At 40.1% G+C, this 23,274-nt stretch overlaps 1 protein-coding gene across 1 annotated transcript in view; it reads left to right on the top strand.

The window, feature by feature from the left end:
• LOC146375793 (voltage-dependent N-type calcium channel subunit alpha-1B-like) overlaps positions 1 to 23,274 on the top strand; it is a 285,946-nt gene that overhangs the window by 183,179 nt on the left and 79,493 nt on the right. The window contains exons 32-37 of the mRNA XM_084946389.1: positions 8,593 to 8,757; positions 19,677 to 19,787; positions 19,894 to 19,977; positions 20,541 to 20,546; positions 22,910 to 23,026; positions 23,202 to 23,267. Of these exons, the coding sequence (XP_084802515.1) occupies positions 8,593 to 8,757; positions 19,677 to 19,787; positions 19,894 to 19,977; positions 20,541 to 20,546; positions 22,910 to 23,026; positions 23,202 to 23,267 (549 nt within the window). The remainder of the gene's footprint in view (positions 1 to 8,592; positions 8,758 to 19,676; positions 19,788 to 19,893; positions 19,978 to 20,540; positions 20,547 to 22,909; positions 23,027 to 23,201; positions 23,268 to 23,274) is intronic.

The following is a 23,274-nucleotide window of genomic DNA, read 5'->3' as shown; positions in this document are numbered from 1 at the left end:
TTCCAAAATTCAATTTCAGTCCCAAAATTCAGTTTTTTGGAACTTACATCCGGTTCCGGTTCAAGCGCAGATTAATAGAACTACGTTTTACTAGCGGACCGAAAGTGTTACTGACAGGAATCTACAGCATCTTGAGCTGAATTAAGACTTCAGAAGTCATTCGTCATGTCGAATGACCAGCGGATAAACTCTCAGGTTGGTAATAAATGTATTACATGTATAAGAACAAGCGTCATGTTAACAAATGATAGCCGTAAGGTAACTTTTATGCTTATTGTAGCTGTTAGCTAAAAACGCTAATTTAGCGTAGTTTGCCCTGAATTCAGCTTTGACAAACAAATATGATCGACTGTTTCTAGTAGAATTCCAAAGTTGTCATCTTGTACCCTCTCAGAGTACCCCCTCTGTATGCTTGCAGAGACCCCTACAGTAGGGAAACATGCAAAACGGTGTCCAAACCTTTGTGTTTTAGCTTTATTTATGTCTTACACAGCATCCCAACTCTTTAGCTAACTTAATAACTTTAGCTAAAGTGAATAGTTAGTCTAATTCATTAGTGCAGCATTACTGGATCACCTCTGTTTGAAGTGATATAATATGATATACAACTATCACTGAAACAGCAAACTTTGTAAATAAGCAAACAACACTTCTCATTCTCTAAACGTTTGGCCACAGCTGTAGATTACACTATCAGTGCTTGTTCACTCTTGACAAGAATTACATTTCTAAATTTACTTTGTGCATTTACAGGTAAACAATATCTAATATTTTATCTAAATGACTGCTTTGTCTTTGAAAAGGGTGAAGAGCCTGAGGCCAGTGACAGTTCAGTTCTACTCTTAAGTACATCCTTACAGTGGCTCACAGGACAAGGCCACATTCCTGTCCTGCCAGAAGAGAAGAGAAACTTCAGAGTCTTCATGCAGTTCAACCACACCTGTCATATTCCATATGACAGGGGTCTCAAACTCCAGTCCTCAAGGGCCAGTGTCATGCAACTTTTCCATGCCCTCGAGGACTGGAGTTTGAGACCCCTGCCGTATGGTGTTCATGCTGTTTTCTACCCCACAGTTACAGCATGTCAGACTGCCTGTTCAGCATATGCAAAAATATATGATGAGTTTAAGCATGTGATGACAAAGGCCTTCCATTATGGTGTTTGTCATCACATGTCACAGACATCTGGATGATCATTTGGAATAAACAAAAAACTAAAAACTTGTTACTTCATCTTTTATCTTTATTATTATTATTATTGTTCTTATTTTACACTTTTCATTGTTAGGCATTAGGTTTATTTGTAGTTGTCCTTTCCAACTTCTTTCCCTCTTCCATGTTACTGTGTCAGCATCTATTTGGGTTTGGAAGTGGAACAGAAAGTAAGGAAATCCAAAGTGCCATTAAAACCAGGAGAGGTTCTTATATTTCAGAAGAAGGGATTCATTCAAAAGAAATGACCTCAATGCCATATTTTATTTAGGAACCCTGGAGAGCACTTTGCAAAATAACACATTCTTATAATTTCTCCCTCAGATGAGCCAAGCTACAACTGTCAGGGAAGGTGATGTAGGTACAGAGCATATGAGAGTGGTTAAGTTAATGTCTCTTGTCTAGATGAAGGCACAAGAGGGATCAAAGGCAAGGTGTAGAGATTCAGTATCTTCAGTCTTCAGTGGACACTCCATTTCTGGCACAAAACACCTGTAAAAGATGGTTTAGATGATTTAGGAGGTGACCCGACAACTTAAGCCTGTCAAACATAGTAATGGAGCAGTATGTTTATAAAAAAAAAATCTAATTAGGCATGCACTCAGTACCCTAAGAATTATTATGGTAGTTAAACACAGTGATAGTTGTATATCATATTATATCACTTCAAACAGAGGTGATCCAGTAATGCTGCACTAATGAATTAGACTAACTATTCACTTTAGCTAAAGTTATTAAGTTAGCTAAAGAGTTGGGATGCTGTGTAAGACATAAATAAAGCTAAAATACAAAGGTTTGGACACCGTTTTGCATGTTTCCCTACTGTAGGGGTCTCTGCAAGCATACAGAGGGGGTACTCTGAGAGGGTACAAGATGACAACTTTGGAATTCTACTAGAAACAGTCGATCATATTTGTTTGTCAAAGCTGAGGGCAAACTACGCTAAATTAGCGTTTTTAGCTAACAGCTACAATAAGCATAAAAGTTACCTTACGGCTATCATTTGTTAACATGACGCTTGTTCTTATACATGTAATACATTTATTACCAACCTGAGAGTTTATCCGCTGGTCATTCGACATGACGAATGACTTCTGAAGTCTTAATTCAGCTCAAGATGCTGTAGATTCCCGTCAGTAACACTTTCGGTCCGCTAGTAAAACGTAGTTCTATTAATCTGCGCTTGAACTGGATGTAAGTTCCAAAAAACTGAATTTTGGAACTGAAATTGAATTTTGGAACTGAAACTGAATGGTGAGAAGTGAAACTGAAATTATTCGAGAGCTGAATTTTTAAAGGATAAAATGCAGTTTCAAAGCAAATCAATACATTTTCAAAATATAAAATTCAATTTCAATTTAGTGATGATCATTTTCAAACCATAAATTCAATTTCAAATTAGACTAATTCAAATTCAGTTTTCAAAAGCATTTATTCAAGTTACAATTCAGATTCAATCTGAGCAATTCAAATTCAAATTTAACTTATTCAAATTCAGTTTCTGATGGCGCAGATTTCTGCCCATAAGATTTTCCTATCCAAATAGAACAAAATTCTGGGTTTTCCAGATGATAATTTAAATATAATTCAGAAGATATTTTTGTTATTTAAGTGATTTTTTTGTTTTGAAGACTTGGGTCTTGCCATCTGAAATCAGCATAAAAACCAAACTAACCAAAGTTTGGGTATGTATTGATCATTTTAGCCTCAATTTTTTATGCATTTTTTAAAAAAAGGCTTCCACCCACTTTCATGCTTTTTTTGTTGTTGTTGCTGTTTTTTAAACAAAAGACAATGTTAGAACATGATCATCTCAAAAACTATTAAAAAGGTTGAAATTTTCACTGATCTTTATTTCCATCAAAATGAATCAGTATTTGTGATAGAGGCATCAAAAACTGTCTGAACATTTAAAATATGAAAAAAAAAATCAAGCAGTCCCGTAAAATCCCCATGTGTGATAACACATAAATAATAAAACTACACGTTGTGAAAGAGAACTAATGATAACTTCTAGATGTTATCTAATATCATTTAAAAATAAATTTAAAAAATGTGTCAAGTTTATTTCTATAACATATTTAAAAGCAACAGCTGGTGACCAAAGTGCTGTGTGTCAAACATAATCAAATAACAAGGCATAGGACAGAGTGCCCGATGTGACAGATAGTTAGGGATGCGAATATGGGGGTTATATGGTCTTGCTTGTGTGTACCAGTCAATAAGCAGTGGAGCATATAAATTAAAAAAAAAAAAAGACTGGGGGACCCCCATGCGTGTTTTTTTGTTTTGTTTTGTTTTGTTTTGTTTTTTTTCAGGAAAATGTATCCCCAGCCTAACCGGAAAACAAATCTCACTACTATACTAAAAAAGTAAAAAATATCAGTAGATAGTCTAACCCGCAGAGAACAGCATTTTGGAGTTTACAGATGGTACATCTGTTATAAGTGAGAAAACAATGTTCTTAAATATATGCATATTTTTCATTTTTAAAACCTACTCTATCCACCTACCATTTTCACACCTAGTAGGGATGGGTATCGAAAACCGGTTCTTATTGAGAACCGGTTCCCACTGTTTCTTTTTTTTTTCTTTTTCTTTTTTTTTGTTGCCTGTCCCGTTTGGATCTTTAGCCATCAGAATTGTTGTCTGAAGGCCAAGAAAGATGCCAAGTGGATTTACTTTACCAAGTGGATCATCATGGCCTTGCCATATTGGTCCATTTGATTGACCTTTATTATAATTATGTATTTATTTTATTTTCGTTTTTTAAAGACGGGACAGACATGACTGGGGGATAGGACAGGGAGAAAGAATGAAAGAAAGAGAGGGAGGGAGAGAAAGAAAAATAGAGGGGAGAAGAGATGGTGAGAAAGGGGGGAAGAAAAAAGAAAGAAAGAAAAACAAACAAAACACCTGGATCACCTGTATATAAAATACCAGAAGAGAAAACAAACAACAAAGAGCAACATAATAAAAACAACACCATCACAATAAACTAGCTAACAATAGATAACAGTAGATACTTTTTTAATTTCACCTGTTGAGAATGAAAAAAGAAAACAAGCAGAAGAAAACGAGAGCAATAGAATAAACAACATCACGATGATATATGGGAATATAACTGTAAATACTAAATATTAAACATTATTGTGCAGCACGTAAGATCGACAGCGCACAGTGTGCTTTGAGGTAGGAGCCAAAAAGGGTGTCGTTTGTGTGTGTGAGCACCCGTGTGTACACCTGTGAGCTTGTTTTTAAAAGGTTCCTTCATGTTTCTTCATGTAATGATCTGCTAGAGGGTGTGGGGAGCCACAGCCCCGTCCACCAGGGGACAGGTGTATGGAGGAGATCAAAACTCCAGACATCCAGAGGCCCTCAGAACACAAGAGACCAAGGAAGACCAACAGAGGGGCAGCCGCGCCACTCTGTATATATTTATTTTATAATTTTACATTTACAATTTTTTTTCCTGGGGACCCTGTGACACCCCATTGAAGAGCCATAGGCTGGATCTCTGAAGATGTTACTAAATTTCTATCTTGTTCAAAGAGAAGATATAAAACAAAGTTCTAAGCTAATCGACCTTAGTGTTCTCCTTTTTTAAAAAGAATCGATAAGAGAATCGATAAAGAATCGAATCGTTAAACAGAATCGAAAATGGAATCGGAATCGTGAAAATCTTATCAATACCCATCCCTATGGATTTGTCAGGTGTGAGCTTGGCCCATTCTTCCACACAAACAATCTTCCAATTCTGAAGGTTTTTTGGGCCCCTTCTATGAACTCTGAGCTTCAGTCCTTTCCATAGACTAGATTAGATTCAGTGCAGGTAATTGGCTGGGCTATCCTATCAACTTTATTTTGCTTCTATAAAATCACTTGAGAGTTTCCTTGGGTGTGTGTTTGGGATCACCCACCCTTGTTTTGTCTTCATTATCCTGGAAGATGGCAGAAGATTTTTTTTCATCAAGCATGTCTCTGTACATTTTATCATTTATCGTGCTAGTGCAGCATGCTGAAAAACAGCATGCTGCACTAGCACGTATTTTTGAGGTGATAGCCTTTTAACCTCAAAACATGGTGTGTATTATGGCATCCAAAGAGTTCAATTTTGTTCTCATTGGACCAGACTATATGCTCCCATGTTCTTCAACATGCTTTTTCTTTAGCAGTGTAGTTATGCTTGGTAGGATGCATGGAGGCCTTGGCAGTTGAGTGCATTACTTATTAAAACCATTGTACCTGCTAATTTCAGGTCTTTCTGTAGTGGTCCCTGGCTCTTGGACAACTCTTCTGATAATTAGTTTCACTCCTCTGTCTGAAATCTTGCAGGGGACACCTGTGGCCAGTTTATGGTGAAATGATGTTCTTTCCGCTTCCACATTATGGGCCTAAAAGTGCTCACTGGAACCTTCAGTAGTTTAGAAATTCTTCTGTAACCAATGCCATCAGCCCGTTTTGCAACAATAAGGTTGCAAAGGTCTTGAGAATGCTTACTGATTTGTCTATCATAAGATGGTTTTTTTGTATGACACCTTGGTAATGAGACACCTATTTTGTAGGCCAGCAGAAAATTGATAGATTTTAGCACATGTTGTGATTTTCATGTCCTTTTGCATCTTTCTTTCTACATGTGTTCAATACTTTCCCCCTATGTAATCTCATTATTTAACACAATTTATAGCCATCTATTGTTTGATTTTTTTGCATGTGAGGATTAAATGGGTTGTTAATGACATCCGGTGGGAATTTCATGTCAATTTCGAAATATATTGACTTGTTGACATGTTTAGTACCTATTTTTACCCAGTGTATCCCATATACATATAGTCCAGGTCAAAAGTTTAAGACCACACCCGTAAACCCACCCAAAACAGAAATCCAAAACAGAAAGTTCCAAACATGAACTCAGTAATGAGTAGCTCCACCATTATTGTTGATCACTTCAAAAATGTTTGCATTGTTCTTGATGCACAGTGTTTCCATGAGGTGAGTGGGAACATGTCTTTAAGTGGTGAAGACAGCCGCACAAAAGTTAGGATCTGTTTTCCATCATTGTAAACTTCCCTTGCCATCCATCCCCAAAGGTTCTCAATTGGATTTAGTTCAGGGGAACACACAGGATGGTCCAAAACAGTGATGCTGTTCTCCTGGAAGACGTCCCTTGTCCTGCAGGCATTGTGTACAGTAGCGTTGTCCTGTTGAAAAGCACAGTCGTTACCACACAGACGAGGGCCCTCAGTCATGAGGGATGCTCTCTGCAACATCTGGACATAGTCAGTGGCCATTTGATGTCCCTTTACCTCCTGAAGCTCCATTGTTCTACTAAAGAAAAAAACACCCCCTCCACTGTGGTGTGTAGAAAACATCTGCTTGTCATGCCAGTAATGTTGGAAACCATCAGGACATCAAGGTTACATTTGTTCTCATTACAGAATAAAACTTTCTTCCACCTTTCAATGTCCAATGTTTGGTGCTCTCGTGTCCAAACAGTCAGTTCTGTGGCTTTCAAGGAGATGAGGCCTTTGAAGACATCTTTTGTTTTTGAAGCCCTTCAGTCTCAGATGCCATCTGATGGTTATGGGGCTGCAGTCGGCACCAGTATTGGCCTTAATTTGGGTTGAGGATCGTCCAGTGTCTTGACGGACAGCCAATTGGATCCTCCAGCTCAGTGCTAGTGAAATTTTGGGGGGTCTTCCACTTCACTTTGTTGTTCCATAACTCTCAGGATCATTTAAGAAATTCCAAATGCCTGGGAAAGTTTTTCTTCGCCTTTGCCATCAGAAAATCATGACAGTGTGTACAGATTTGGCCTTTTAAAAACAGTCTGTTTCAGTTCAAGAGTTGTTTAAGAAATAGCATGCTCAAAAGAATGTTTCTGTTTTTCTTGAGCATTGGGATGGGGGCTGGAACCCATCCCAGCTACCATAGTGTGAGCCCTGGATAGGTCGCCAATCTAACAGAAGGCTAAAGCTGGATTGTTGAGCAGGGAGAGCACGCTTGCTGTCAGCTGCACTCCAGAGACTGTCCATCTGCCTACAGTTGTTGTCAGATGGAGGGAATATACAAAGTGTGTGTTACAACCGGTTTTTGGGTTGTAACATACAAAGAGCTCAAGTGAGAACAATTATCTTTTAAGTTTTTTTTTGTATTTCTCCTGTTCCTATTGAATTCCAGTATTGCTCCCTATCTTGACCCACTTGTCAACTAATCAACATTCAGCAGTCGCGTACATTATCCCCTTCCTGCAACATGCAGTCAGGATGTTGGAGGGCTGAATGGGTGCTCGACGGTGAAAACCCCTCTCCCCCTTAGTCCAACCGAAAAGTGTACATGAGCAGACACATTTGCAAGACTATAAATACTCCTAAACAGAGGCTACGTCCACACTAATGCATTTTCGTTTGAAAACGCATGGTTTTCTCTCCGTTTTGACCTCCCATCCACACTTAGACAGCGTTTTCGCTCATGGAAAACACAGCATTTTTTTTGCCGGACGTTTCAAAGAGCCAGAAAGTAAATAAGCGGCAGACAGAAATGAGGCAGGTCGCATGCGCAGTACTGGAACGTAAGCATTTTCGGCCGTTTCAATGTGGACGCGCAACTCTGTGAAAACAACTGACAACGCTAGTGTGGATACGGAGCGTTTTCAGACAAAAACGCTGTTTTCAAATCTATCTGGGCTAGTGTGGACGTAGATAGAGAAACAGACAACCATTTTCACTCACCTTCACACCTATGGGCAAATTATCCCCAGTTAACCTAACTCCATTAACTGCCTGTCTTTGGAAAATGGAGCCCATGAAGACCACTGTGCTGTCCTATATTTGATTTTGTAAAGCTAATAACTAAGCTGAGACATTTTTAAGGCAAATTGGAAATGGTTTAACAGAAATGTTCTAAAATTTTGATGATTTCAGATGGAATGACCAAGGTCTTAAATATAATCTGCTGCTTAGAGCCATAAGACACTTTCAAAATCTTAAGAGGTCCATGCGTTGATGGGTCAAATTGTCTTGGTAACATTTGGTAAACATTATTAAGGGTATGGCCACTGACCACTATGTATTTGTTGGTTCAGTATTTTCTCCTTATCTGGCTTCTGTGACTAAATATGCATATTTTTGTAATACATTATTTGTAATATATACCTGTTCTTGGTTAATTTTACTTAACAATGATCCAGTTTTAGCATCTGGGACCTAAACAAACTGTTAGCCAAAGTTACAAAATGAAAAAAATGTGGTGTTTGTGCCTAAATAAAATGTTTAATTATTTCTAGCAAAGTCAGGCTTTTATCCATACAAAACAGAGTACTGAAGTTCCATTCAAATGATAAAAACAGTAAAGCAGATATGTATTTTTATTTTGTTGCAGAGGGCATGTATTGACTTTGCCATAAATGCCAAACCGCTAACACGTTACATGCCTGAGAACACACAGTCCTTCCAGTACAGGATGTGGAAGTTTGTGGTATCAGCTCCGTTTGAGTACTCCATCATGATCATGATTGCTCTCAACACCGTGGTACTCATGATGAAGGTAAGAAAGCATATGAATAATAAAATACACATACAGGTGGTTTAGCTTTAGGTCACATGTTCATGAATCATGAATTCATGAACATGTGTTTATAGACTTTTATGTCTTTAGTGTTATATATGAAGTTACAGGTAGCAATCATTAGCAGGGACAGTTGGATGCTCTGGCCAAAAGTAATAAAATCCTCCAGCTGCTAACTTTAATCTCGCTGATTCACTCAGGTCATGTCTTTTTTAAAATTCTTCTCTTTTTACTAAATAAACAAAAATAACAAAATAACAAACAACAAATAAAAAAGCGTATGCAATTGTTAGTCAAAAAGTAAATTAAGTTAGCCAACTAGTTGCTGCACCTTCTTAGATGACCCTCTTAAGTTGTCACTGGTGGAAAGATAATTTTGACTCTAGGCAATCACAATTACATTTTTTAAAATTAAATTATTCTCCCATGTCTTGTAAATCGCAGAACAAAGGAAATAATTAGTCTTACCACAACACTGATCACGAGTTGGTCAGACTGGTGAAACTCCCATTTCTGTTAGTGTAAAGCTGTTTATCTACATTTAATCGCAGTTAATAGAAAAATGAGTGTGGTTCCAACAGTACATCACAGTCTGCCCACATGATATAAAAATGCTGCTGTAGTGAATGAAAGAAATGTCAGCACAACTGTTTGAACTTGAACTGTAATGAATAAATGTGTAAAATTACAGGCGGAAGTTGTATTTAACAAAGTTCTATGAAATCACAGAAGATGGCCCTTTTCTGTGGACCCATTGTATTAAAAAAACAAACAACCAAAACAAATTTATATAGCCAATAGTAATAAAAAAAAAAAAAAAAAAAAAACAGGAAACTTTTTGTTATTTGGTTACTTTCCTGCAGTAGTGAATGGCAGTGGAACAAGTCTTTATCAGCAGAAAAAGGTGTAAAACTTACATGCATGGTACCTGCACAAGCGTATTGTGTTGTGTATATTTACTCATTATTGACCATAGGCTCCATAAGCCGTTCCTAAGGCTTCTGATCAAGTTAATTAATAATAGCCCAATATTGAGCCTAATACCTTGTGTGTATTCATTGATGCTTCATCAGTGTTACAATTGCACAAATTGCTATAGTTGAACTAATAAGTGTGTGTAATCTGACTTCATTGATAGATAAAGTTGAGTATCATCTGCATAGCAGTGAAAATGTATGCTATGCCTTCTAATGATACTGCATAAAGGAAGTGTGTATAATGCTGGGCATACACTGTGCGATTTTTGGCCAATTTTGAGCCGATTTTTCAGTTGTGGTGATCAGTGGCGGAGCGGGGGGTGGCTTACTGGGCTTAAGCCCGGGTTGTTTTTTCAGAAGCCCGGGGTCTTTTGGAGTGTAATTTTTTCACAGTTAGATGCCTGGCTGACAACTGTATAAAACAAAAAACTACACACAATATTCGAAGCACATAGTGCACACTGTGGGAATTTACGACTGTGCGTAAATCCCCCCTAATATTGGTATGATCCAAGCTCAGGCACTAAGCGGGGAGGGGCAGCTGCTGCCTGCGAGTGGGCTGTTGGAGAAACGGAGCCAGGCAGACAGAGGAGAACTGAAGTTCGACCAGGTACCAAAGCAAATCATTCGTACTGTACAAATAATGTAAATATGACGGTGTATCACAAAAGACTGATATCAAACTGATCACTTGACCCATATTACATTACTCGCTCTTCAAGTGAATCAACAAATGGCGAAATGAAAAGCCGAACAACAACAATGCTGTTTCTTTAGAGAGTCTTAGCTTACATGTGTGTTTATTTCATATTTTCAGTTGTTACAGTCCACGGCTAAATAAATCAGTTTCAGTAATGTACTGATATACAAGAATGGACATAAGGGGCTTCTTTCAAAGAAAAAACTCTGGTAGTATTTTATATATTATGCTTTGTATGTTGTTCAGTATATTTCTATGCAAAACAAGAGGTATTTCAATACACAGCAGTATATTCACAGTTTAAACCAGATATTTACATACACTTTGTGGAAAACACAAGAACATTTTTTTTACTGTACAACATCAATTTAGAGTAAACTTGTTTTGTTTTGGATAAATAAATATTGAAATATCTTTTGAATTAGTTAAATGTCAGAATAAAGAGAGACAGAGCTGTCTATTTTTTATCACTTTAATCAAATTTAGGAGTACATGTACACTAAGTTTATTGTTAATTAATAAGAAAACTCCAGACAATTCCATTCTGAGCTGAAGAAGCTTCTGATTGGTTCGTAGAGTCCATGTGAGTAAATTGGTGGCACAGCTGTGGATGCATATAAGGCACATAACACAGAGTCTGTTTCTTTGACATGGGAAAATCCAGAAAAACGGGAAACGGGAAAAAATGGGAAAAACCAAAACACCAGGAAAAGAATTGTGAAGCTCCATAAGTGTGGCTCAATTTTGAATACAATTTGGTGCCATTTACAATTAAGAAATACAGATAGTTTCTCTCTTTACTCTTAAAGTTAACAAATATGTTTTTTATATTTATCAATCTAACAAAATAAACATTTAGTCTGATTTGATGTTACAATTAAAAAAGTGTTTGTGTTTTGATCTGAAGAGTATGTAAATATCTGGTTTCAACTGTATATTTGATGATTGTCAGCACAAAGAGGGAGAGAGAGGAACAGAGAGGGAGATGGAGAATGAGGACAGAACAGAGATGGAACAAGAGCAGGTGAGACACACATGTTAGTGAAATGGTTGTTTACCAAAAGTATCACCGTATTATAGGTACTCGTGTATCTTGTACCTAGTGTTTCTTTTTAGGTTTGTTATTTTTCAAGTTATATATTTATTAAGTTATGCAGGCTTGTTTGCACAACAAGGCTAAATAATTATATAAACTTTTCTGAATCTGTACTTTGGTAGAAATAAAAAATAAGTGTAGTGCAGGTCTATGATGATTTTGAGTGCTACTATCATCTAGTTTTGATTCTGGTTCTGTCTTGGTTAAGTCCTAAGTAGTCCTGATTTTGAACTGTTGTAGTCCTGTTTTAATTCCGGATCAGTTCTGGGTCTGGTTGAATTGGGGTTTAGTCCTCGTGTCTTGATACAGCCCTGATTTTGTTCTGCCTTGCTGCTTAATTAAAAGCACCCCCCCAAAAAAACAAAAAAAAAAATCCCACATGCATACTACCCTTTAGGGCTAAGCCCCGGGTGTTTCAAATGTCTGGCTCCGCCTCTGGTGTTGTCGGCCCGAGTTTCGCCTTCATCGTGTGTCGTGCATGTATCGTGTAGTATACATGGGGTAACGAGAAACTATTAACACCTCACAACCAGCTCCCGATCATCAATTGTTTGGTCGTAAGAAAATCAAACCTGTTCGAAATCCTGTCGGCCGTCGTGAGGGTGTCACCGCAGCCTCCCACACTGTGCACATGCAAACACAGAAATGAAAGTGAAAAGACGGAGCAGCACTGCAGTGCAGTGTGTAATCTGGACACACGCGATGAAAGCACAACTTGTAGAACTTTCTCATCTGAGCCTTTTCGATGTGGCCTTACAAAATTATCACGACCACAACAACTGTGAAAATAGTTGGATGGACATTGCTGCTCAATCACAGCTGCCTCATCAATATTTAGTGTGAATGCTTTTCAGCATTCACAGTATTGTTATTCAAATCTTTACTATTATTATTCCATCTTCCGTACGTTTTTTTTACTCCTACTACTTCAACACCGTTCAACTTAGAAAAACCATTCAGTCGCTATAGCAACCAGGCTCACCTGCCTGCTTAATGAGCTCTGTCTGTCACTGCCAAGATTAATCTTAAAAACTTATGTTTCATCTGCACAGTGTTTGCTCTAATTTGTGACAGCAGGAACATGAAGAACACATTGTTCCCTTTCAGTCGATTCACTCGGTAAAACACTTAAGTATGATAGTAGGATATCACGCCCTCGCGTGTCCTGGCTGACGAAACCTTTATTCACGCCTTTAAGGCAGATGACGTGTGATGACACGCGCATGGCCCCGCCTGCACATATAGCCGCTGTCATCACAGTCATCCCTCAGTTCTTATGCTCTGAGACGCTGAGAACACTTCTGCTGAGTTGAGCTAGCTAGCTGTTGCTAGCTTAACTGCCCCTGTTGGTGTTAGCCTCCACCGCGCAGTTGGTGCATAGGCTGCCCGCGGAGCGCTAATTTCAAGTTTTCCTGTGCAGCATTTTGCTTTGCATTTTAGAATGGACTCCAAACCGAAGCGAGCAAAGCGAGCTCCTTTCCGAGTCTGGAGCCCTGGCTTCGTCCGAGTCAGAAGACGAGGATCCAGTCGATGTCCCCGCAATTAGCTGGGCTGACCGCATGGAGTATGTTGACAGGTTAGCCGATGAGGAGCCGGAACCATGCAGGAGCGCTGACGGGCTTCAGCCTGGGTTGACATCGGCCTGGACATCCATGGTTTGTCGGAGGATAAGCAGGAGAGCTCATTGTCGGCCCAATGTGCCACCCCTGCAGCACCAGTCGGCCATAATAACGCCTCTCTTTTCTCCCTGTTTTGTTGTGCTGCTGAGAAGCTGCAGGTGGACTGGCCCTCTCCTCTGCTAGCTCAGAAGCCGTCACAGTTCGAAGGTTTTTTCCTCCCACCAGAGCCCACAACGGCCAAAAACTGCCTTCCCTAGTTCCCAGACTTTGTCTGCGAACTAACAGCATCATGAGACAGACCTCTGTCTACCAGCATCACTGTGCCCCTGTCATGTGAGGGCTTTGTGCAGGCAGGAGTGTTGGTAAGGAGGACCCAATGTGCAGACACTCGGAGGCAGAAAGTAAACTCAAACTCAGATTTATTGCTAGATGGCAAACAGAGAACTAGCAAAACTGGGAATACAAATACTAAACTGAAAATAACAATAACCTGAACTGGGAAACAGACAGAACACACAGCAAGATGATGGTGGGTAAGGGTAGATCGTGACACGGACACAGAGAAACACAGGGCTTAAATACACAGAGGGAGCAATCAGGAAATGGGTAACAGGAGGGAAACACAGCTGGGGCAAATCAGGCCTAACGAGACAAAGGAAGCAAAACCAGATGCATTTACATGAGACACGGACTTTCAAAGTAAAACAGGAAACATAACACAGAGACGCAAACTTGACAAGGGGATACAGCTGACAGGGGAGACAGAGCAACTAGAGAACACAGAGACATAAACCATTAGACAGAACTCTAACAAAGAAACCAAAGACTAGAAATGATAAATAATATAATAAACTCAAAACCCTGGGTCAACGACCCAGGCATCCTAACAGCCCGGCTATGGACAGTACATGGAATTGGACGGCGTCTGGCTTAGCTAACCCACCCCCTATGGAGCCGTCTCTGGCTGCTTATCTGGCCCCGTCCCATAACCATGATGTCGGCGGCTCCGCAACTCTGCCGTCCAAGCACTGCAGATTCTCTACTTCGCAACTGGAAAGATTTATCGGGCTAAGGCCGGCACTACTCACGCCATGAGCTCCGTCACCATGCTCCAGACGTACCAGGCAATGTGCCTGGCGGAGCTCGGATCGCTGGTTCCTGATGACAGCCCGCTGGCACCTCTTCTTAACGAGGTCAGAGTCGCCACAGATTACATCCTCCGTGCGTCTTGCTGTGCAGCGCTCTCCCTGGGCAGAGGGATGGCTTCGGCAGTAGTGGCACAGAGGCACCTGTGGCTGACCCTCTCTGATGTCCCAGATAGGGACAGAGCTGGCCCAAGCTCCACGCCAGTCGGCCTGGAGCAAAGGCCCACTCTCGGGCCCCCGACGGGACCTGACGACCAGGAGGAAGAAGCCTCAGCCCTCCTAGCTGTGGTTTCGAGTGGAGAAGGGGGCCGGCGGCAGGGAGACGCTGCTTTTACCCCTCTGTTGCCGCCCAAGAGGTGTCACTTAAGCTCTGTTCAGGTTGTCAGCCCCAGAAGGCACAAACCCCCTGCACACAAAATGCCTCAGGTTGTAACTCCCTGTTCAGGTGTGTTAAATGTTCAGGTGACCACATCAAGTGTTCCTGCTGTTTTTCATTGTTGTGCCCCAGGAAAGGTGCCTCCAACAAAATGTATGAATGTACAAGTTCCCATGTTACAATCTGTGAACTTTCAAAAGAGCTCACTAATCCCGAGTCAGCAGATTTCTTTCCTTGGTTTGGAAATATGCTCGCTTTCCAGCCGCGCACGTTTGTCGGAGCACAGAGTGGCCGCGTTTCATCGCTGCCTCACTCAGTTTCAGCTGGGACGCAGACTGCGTTTCCAGACGATATTACATTTGTTGGGCATGATGGCATCTATGATCGCTGTAGTGCCACTTGGACTGTTAAAAATGAGAGCGGTGGACTCTCTCTCACCGCCTATGTGCATCGCATTTCAGTGCTCTATTGTGGATGTTTTGACATTCCTGCAGGAGCTGCTGGAAAAGGGCCTTTCATTTTCGACAATTAAGGTTTATTTAACAGCTATATCTGCTGGTCATATTGGCTTTGATGGGGTGACACCAGGTGCACATCCCCTTGCCATACGTTTTCTGAAAGGGGTTCGCTGGCTGAGACCCGTGCTTAAGTCCAGTGTCCCTGCTTGGGACTTATCTTTGGTGCTGGAGGCCCTTTGTTTGAACCCATTGAGTCTGTGGATATGAAATTTCTTTCATATAAGACTGCGTTACTTCTCGCTTTGGCTTCGGCAAGGCGAGTGGGTGACCTTCATGCTCTGTCTGTGCATCCCTCCTGCACACAGTTCTCTCCTGATGGCCACAAGGTCGTATTGCGTTCAAATGCTGCCTATTTTCCCAAGATCATGCCTGCATCTTATAGCTCAATGTAGTTTGAGTTGCTGAGCTTTTGCTCCCCTCCTTTTGCATCTGAGCAGCAGAAGAGGATGCATTCTCTTTGTCCAGTGCGTGTGCTACGCACCTACATTGAGCGCACTCAGAATGTGCGTTTATGTGACCAGCTGTTTGTCTGCTTCGCTAATCCAAATAGAGGTAGAGGTCTGTCCAAACGGAGGCTGTCCCACTGGATTATAGAAGCTATCTCACTGGCATACGGCACCAGAGGTCTTGCTTTGCCCCAGGGGGTGAGAGCTCATTCCACTTCTGCATGGCAACCTCATGGGCTCTTTTTAAAGAGGTGCCTGTAGCTGATATTTGTGAGGCAGCTAGTTGGGCATCACCGCACACTTTTGTGCGGTTTTATCGGTTGGACGTTACAGCCCCTTCGGTGGCTCATACTGTCCTTTCTGCTGGGTCTACCGCTCACTAAGGATGTCTTGGTCTGATTCCAGTTCGGTGGCTGCTCTGCGGAGCGTGTATATATGTCCCATACTTATGTCTTGTACCGAGTGAATCGACTGAAAGGGAACGAATAGTTATGTCTATAATTTCTGCTCCCTGAAGGAGAGGAACGAGGTACAACACAAGGTGGCCCCACTGAGCAGTTTGGCTCAGTGAAGAGCAGCTATTGAACTGAGGGATGACTGTGATGACAGCGGCTATATGTGCAGGTGGGGCCGTGCACGTCATCTGCCTTAAAGGCGTGAATGAAGATTTCTTCAGCCAAGACACGCAAGGGCGTGATATCTCATACTTATGTGTTGTACCTTGTTCCTCTCCTTCAGGGAACAGAAGTTATAGACATAACTATTCGTTGTGTAGAACAGGTCCTCGGGATATTCACCTTTTGAAAATGATTTTGATGGGAGTTAGGGTCTTGGATTTAGAAGCAATTGTTCAACAGGTGCACCGAGGCATATTTGACAGGGTTTTGCCACAGAGTAGTAGTATATCAGTAGTTAGTCCTGGACAACTGGATCAAGCATTCTGATTGGCCCATGAAATTCAGGCTTCTGTTTGATTGGTGGATTTGTTATTAGCAGATAGGTGGTTCAAACCTGGGCATTTGGAGTCAGTTGATGACTTTAAGAATCATCCTTTCTGACTGGATCATTAAAACTTACAGCATTGATCTTTCTGTAGTGAATTCTCCCACATTTCAGTGATTTGGTGATTAAAAGAATATGAACTTTTAATATTCATTCAGATGCTTTGTGACTCAAAACTACTTTCAAACTTCTTCTGTGTTAACATCAGCTTTTAGCAGTTCTGCACTTTTGTTTTCAGGTGAATAATTCTGTATTTTTCATCTCATTAAACATTTTTTTTACTTAAATTCAGCATTTATTTCATTTCAGCTCAAAACATTCAGCTATCAGCAATCACACTGCAGTTTCTTCAGAAAATGGATTTTCTAGTTTTCATTAGCAATTTAGCAACGTTGATGGTGGTGGTGGATGTGTCTATGTGTGAGTGAAAGACAGAGAGGGAGAGCGAGAGACAGATTTTGTGTTATAACTTTCATGTTAGACACACGCAAGTGTGAGCACTCGGGCCATATAGTGTGAGACCCTGCATTGTGCTCTACGAACTTCTAACCCCTGAGAGTCAATCATACAGTTTGAGCAGGAGCTGAATAACGCGAAAAAATTGCACAGTGTATGCCCAGCTTAAGGTAAAAAGAACTGATCCTAGCACTGAACCCTGTTGAACACCATAATTAACCTTAGTGTGTGAAGAGGACTCTCCATTTACAAAAAATAGGACTGTTAAATAACACAGACCACTGTCCACTGTCAGAGGCCATAAGAAGATTGTAACCTTGACTAATGCTTTTTCTGTACAGAAGAGAATGTTTAACAATCTAGTGTTTTACTCTTTGCTGCAGCTGTACATTCTATTCTGTCTTTTAATTTTTGTTTAAAACTTTTTTTTGCTAATTTGTGCTTTGTTTTTGGTGGTCTGGGAGGTGACACAGGCTACTTCCACACTAATGCGTTTTTGTTTGAAAACGCATAGTTTTCTCTCCGTTTTGGCCTCATTCGTCAAATCTTGACAACATTTTCACTCATGGAAAGCGCTCTATAAAATGCATACATTTGAAAACGGTGCTTTCGTGTCGCAGTGTGGATGCAGACTTTATAAAACGATGACGCATGTCAGTCATATGATGCAGTCATGTGACCAATTAAACAGAGATAGCGGAGGGCATTATACAGCAGTTGTTTTGTTTGCTCTCAATTTTGACAGCCCTATTAAAGATTGATATCAGTCTGTACATGCTCCAGATAGCTTTTCTTCAAATTCTTTAATTCTCACTCGCTTTTGCAACTTTGTACTTTTGTGTTACTCGCAGCAACAACTCCTCCTCATTGTTAGTCCATTTAAAAAACTCAGTGGTTTTCCTGTGGGACTGTGTTCCTTGTTCCTGTGTTTCTTGTTCCTTGCGACTGTGGACGTAGCCACAGTCCCAAGGGGATGGGGTTTTGGAGGGATAATAGTCCCATAATAGTCAAACACAAAGGGGCCCGGAGGTAATCCCTGATGAAACCCTACCCCCACCTTGAATCTTTCATTTCTACGTGTGAATTTCAAATTTTGTCTAATTTATACCATTGAGACCTGCTCTTAAAAACTAACATAGATGTAGCACTGTTTTTGTAGATGTTTTAAGAAATATGTGCGCAAAGTTTTTAGAACATGTTTAATTTAGTGGCAGATTGTACAGAACGTGATTTCGCCAAGTTGGTTGGATAGATGCGATTAGTAGAATCAGTTAGCTCAGCGGTCCCCAACCTTTTTGGCGCCACGGACCGGTTTATGCCCGACAATATTTTCACGGACCGGCCTTTAAGGTGTCGCGGATAAATACAACAAAATAAAACTAGTACCGGTACCGATAAAAAAAAGATTTATTCATAACACACGTGAAAAGACCCAGGAAAACCGAGTAAACGATAAAAACGATAACAAAATAACGCTGAAAACCGATAAAAACCCTGAAAACCATACATTTCACACCTGAGCCTCAACTCTTGCGGCCCGGTACCAAACGACTCACGGACCGGTACTGGTCCAAGGCCCGGGGGTTGGGGACCACTGAGTTAGCTAACTGAATTAGTTTCTGTTAGCTAACTAGCATCAGACCCAGTTCTTCATTGTCTGACTAGCTACACTGACATGGGAAAATCCACCTGTTAGCCGTAAGGTTCAGGTTTGTAAAAAACGTTTTGAATAAGGACAGTGTGGAAGACAGCCCGTTTGATTCAGGTGACAGGTGGTTTACCGGGCCAACAAGCTAGAGTCAAAAACTCTTATTTTCCTCATCTAGCAGGGTGTTCAAAGCAGCGCAATCAGGTGATGCGATAAGTGGTATTTTATGGAATAAAACAATCTTTCTTTTCCCAAGCAGATCCAAACAGTTTACACTAGTGAGTAATACATTCACATCACATCACAAACATAACTGTGTTGTTTGTTTTTTTACCTCAGGAAATACATCAGCATATCTGCAGGAAAAATTGGTTAATATGTGTGGTAGGCGGAACTAGCCAGACAACAGAGAGCCACTGAATGCTTAACAGTCAGAGAAAAGTGAATAGTGTATCCTTAGTTTTAACTTAAAATTCATGGTTGCAGCAAAGGGCAGCACAAAAGTGATCCACTTAAACTGATTTTTAGTTTTAGTGTCCTTTATTTACCCTGAGTTATTGTTTTTGTTAGTAGTTAGCTAACACAAACAGTGTCAGTCTATTACTAGCAACTAACCAACCCGGTGATGTCACATGTTTTAAAATCTTTAAGCACGTATTTCTTGAGTCCAGCTATAGAGTTATAGTTATGTCAGTTTTTGAGAACAGGATATGTTATAAATTAGCCTTTCTACATGTATTGTCCACTTTCCTTCCATCTGTATCAAGATTTTCATATTTTAAGCACTATGGGGTATAGTCTCCATATAATGGACATAGAAGGAACGCATTAGCCTGACACACTGAGGAGGAAAAGCTAATCGTTATTCGTCACCTTAAAATGTGCCTTAACGTCTCATTTGCCCTTCTCTTGTAGTTCTATGGAGCTCCAGAGTTCTATGAAGTAATGCTAAAGAACCTCAACATAGTGTTCACCACTCTCTTCTCTCTGGAATGTATTCTCAAGATCATTGCTTTTGGGCCATTGGTGGGTAGTCATTATAAAGCAACTCTAAATACTCTTAAAGGTAAAGCACAGCTCCTGATTTTATTGTTTTTTGTTTTGTTTTTGTTTTTTTGCTTTTTTTCTTCAGAACTACCTAAAGGATGCTTGGAACGTGTTTGACTTTGTGACAGTGTTGGGAAGCATTACTGACATCCTGGTGACGGAAATCAATGTAAGAGCACTTTTTCCCACCCACCTCACTCTCACTTAAATATTTCATGGGATACATAAAAACACTGCAGTTTAGAAAATTAACTGGGGCTTAGCAAGCAAGCTAACTAGCCAGTGGTCAGTCACATGGCAGAGTCAAAAAAGGCAATATAGCTGGGGAAAAGGAAAGGATTTGAGGTTGTAATGTTTTGATACGATGCAATAATTACAGGACAGGTGTTTTTCTGAATCCACATTAGAGAGTAACCTTCAATGTGTGATATTCGGCTGAGTTATATTTTACAGTGTTTTTGCATATTTTGTGGGTAGTTTCTTTATTTATTCCAGACTTTTCAGTCTACTATAAGTATATCTATATTATACTATACTATAAGTATATCTCTGTACACATGTGTGTATATGTATCTGCATACGATTATTTGCTGATTGTTATCAGTTTATGCTGTACAATATGACTGTTTGTGTTCTCTTGCCTCTCTTTCCCAACTCTTTCTGTCATTCTACACATTTGTTGTTGATTGTCGTCAATGGTGTTGGCATGCCATGGTCCAAAAACATCACTAGACTACGGTGAGTGGGTTTCTGTAAATAAAACTGTCCCATGATAAAAACATTTTCATGCTGGTGATGTAGGGAAAAGAAACCCTGTAAACCTGCAGTTTACATCTTGCTAGCAGTCTAATGAACTTCTAGCAAGATTTAAACTGCATCTTAAATCAGTAAACTTTATTTTACCCACAATATTTTTTGGATTGTCTTTAGACTTCACAAAAACATATTAGCGGACATCAGTACTTGATAGCCATGGTATCCAGGCTAAGAACATGTAACATACTTTAAATAAATAGTTTTGAGTAAATAAACACTGTAAAATTCAAGTTTTTTGTATATGTGTGTATATATATATATATATATACACACACACACACACACACACACACACACACACACACACACCCATTGAATGTCTCCCTAATTCTGAGTTCTCAAGGTTGGCAAGTACGGGGAATCACCCCTTACTGCCACACCCCACTTGCTTAATTGGCGCAATTAAATTAACTTTAATGCACATGTAAAAAAACAAAACAACAACACAGAAATCAATTATTTTTATACAATAATTTAATAGATTCAACATCTTTCTTCAACAGAATTGCAGACTGCACAGATGATACCCTACCAAAAGAAAAAGTACTATAGCTTACTAGGGTATATATTAGACTTAATTGTTGCTGTATATAGTAATGGACTTCTATACATTTTACATCAGATTAAAACTTTGGGTGTAAGATTCAGATAATTATTTATTAAAAACGAGACATTTTAAATGAGAATAAGAAAGAAAAGTATTTCTTTGTACCCCTCTTTCCCTGTTAATGCCCTACCTGCCCCCCTGGCAAAACCTTGCTAGACCCGCCCCTGCACAGTTACCAGCCGTCAGCTACATAGAAAAGGATCCTGGTGTAGAAAGTAATATTAAATAAATTCTAACAACAGCTTATCAAGCTTAAACGTGCTGCTGTTGTTCAGCCCCTGGTTTCCTCTTTCTGGTGCAAAGTGGGCCAAAAACAAACAAGAGAGATGGGAGTCGCGAAAGAAAAGCTGATCAGCTGATCATTGATCAGTTTCATGATTGAAGTAGCAACAGGAGAGGGAGGGAGAGAGAAGACGCAGTCGTTCCATATATCGGTTGTTAAGCTTAACATGGGAATGCTTTACAGACATTCAGAGATGAACTTACACACTTGCTTTACTTCTCTCTGGGATAACTTTCTCAGAGATGAAATGCCGGTTTGGTAGCGAGGCTCCAAATGCTCAACCAGACCACTGAGAGGTCTCGCACACCACAGCCACTCTATCACGTGATGCATACTGCTCCGTAAGGTTATGAGCTGAGTTATGCCATGTCTCTAGTTTTGTGAGGTGCTTTTGTGATATTTAATGGATGTGATTACATTTTTTTATTTCTCTCCGATATCCAATCCAGAAATTTAGGTCAGTATCGGACCGATACGTAATATCGGATCGGTCCATCCCTAGTCGTTGATGGTCATGATAATTGCGTATTAATGATCAAGAAACTGATCCCATGAGAAAAAATATTTTCTGCTCCAAATTGATGCCATTTAGGTATCTAAAAATCTTAGACAGGTTTGAATCTCAGTGAAAATGTCGTGAATGTGATAAATAAAAAGGAAGTTACCTCGGATTTTTGAATTGATAACATCGGTGGATCTACTAAATACCTTGGACAAGTTTGACTCTGGGTGGCTGTAGCTCCGGTGGTAGAGCAGGTCACCTACAAACCGGAAAATTTGCGGTTCAATCCCAGTCTGCATGCCAAATGTCGTTGGTCAAGATACTAACCCCATGTTGCTCTCCGATGCATCCATTGGAGTATGAATGCCTGTGAATGTTAGATAGTAAGCACTAAGAAACAGCTTAGAAAAAAGTGCTTGGGTGAATGTACAAGTTGTATAAAGTACTTTGAGTGCTCAGATAGAGTAGAAAAGCGCTAAATAAGAACCAGTCAATTTACCATTCACTCCCGGTGACCTTAACCTCAAGGTCAGAGAAAGTTTTCTGAAAATCTTGTGAATGTAATAACTTGAGAACAAGGTCACATAAGATTTCAAAATTGGTACCATAGGTGTGTATACTAGGAGGCTTCCTTTGCTCCTTTGTCAACCAGTCTGTGCACTGTTGTCTAAGGTTATGAGTAAATGGAGCCATCTGGAAAACCTTTGTGCCCCCTTTTAGTGATAATTCTTAAAGCACTGTGATGAACACCATTTAGCGATCTTGAATGTATTGACCTTGTATGCTTTTGCCACATGTGATTGTTTGTAACCAGCTGACTTCCATAAGTGTGTTTAACATTGAGCAATGATATTTGGTGGATAAGTGCTCCCTATCTTATCTGTGTCTAACAGGACAGGCTGCTCAACCTGAGCTTTCTGAGGCTCTTTAGAGCTGCTCGACTCATAAAGCTGCTGAGGCAGGGATACACCATCCGCATTTTGCTGTGGACCTTTGTTCAGTCTTTTAAGGTGCTCATAAACAGTACAATGCTTACATATTCTTGACTAGCCCTGATATTCACATTTTCTGTACACTTCCAAAGCCACATACAGTAATTTCCTGCACACACTTCTACACTGCCTAGAAGAACTCAGAGTGGGTATTTAAAATGAAATACGTTTTGTTTCCTGTTGTTCCCTTTAGGCCCTGCCTTATGTTTGTCTACTGATTGCCATGCTGTTCTTTATCTACGCCATCATTGGAATGCAGGTGTGTG

Source organism: Perissodus microlepis, chromosome 12 (assembly GCF_051167445.1).
Source record: "Perissodus microlepis isolate ML-2025 ecotype Zambia chromosome 12, ASM5116744v1, whole genome shotgun sequence".
Classification (NCBI taxonomy): Eukaryota; Metazoa; Chordata; class Actinopteri; order Cichliformes; family Cichlidae; genus Perissodus; species Perissodus microlepis.
Note: the sequence above shows the minus strand (reverse complement) of the source record. Positions and strands in the feature narration are given on the sequence as shown.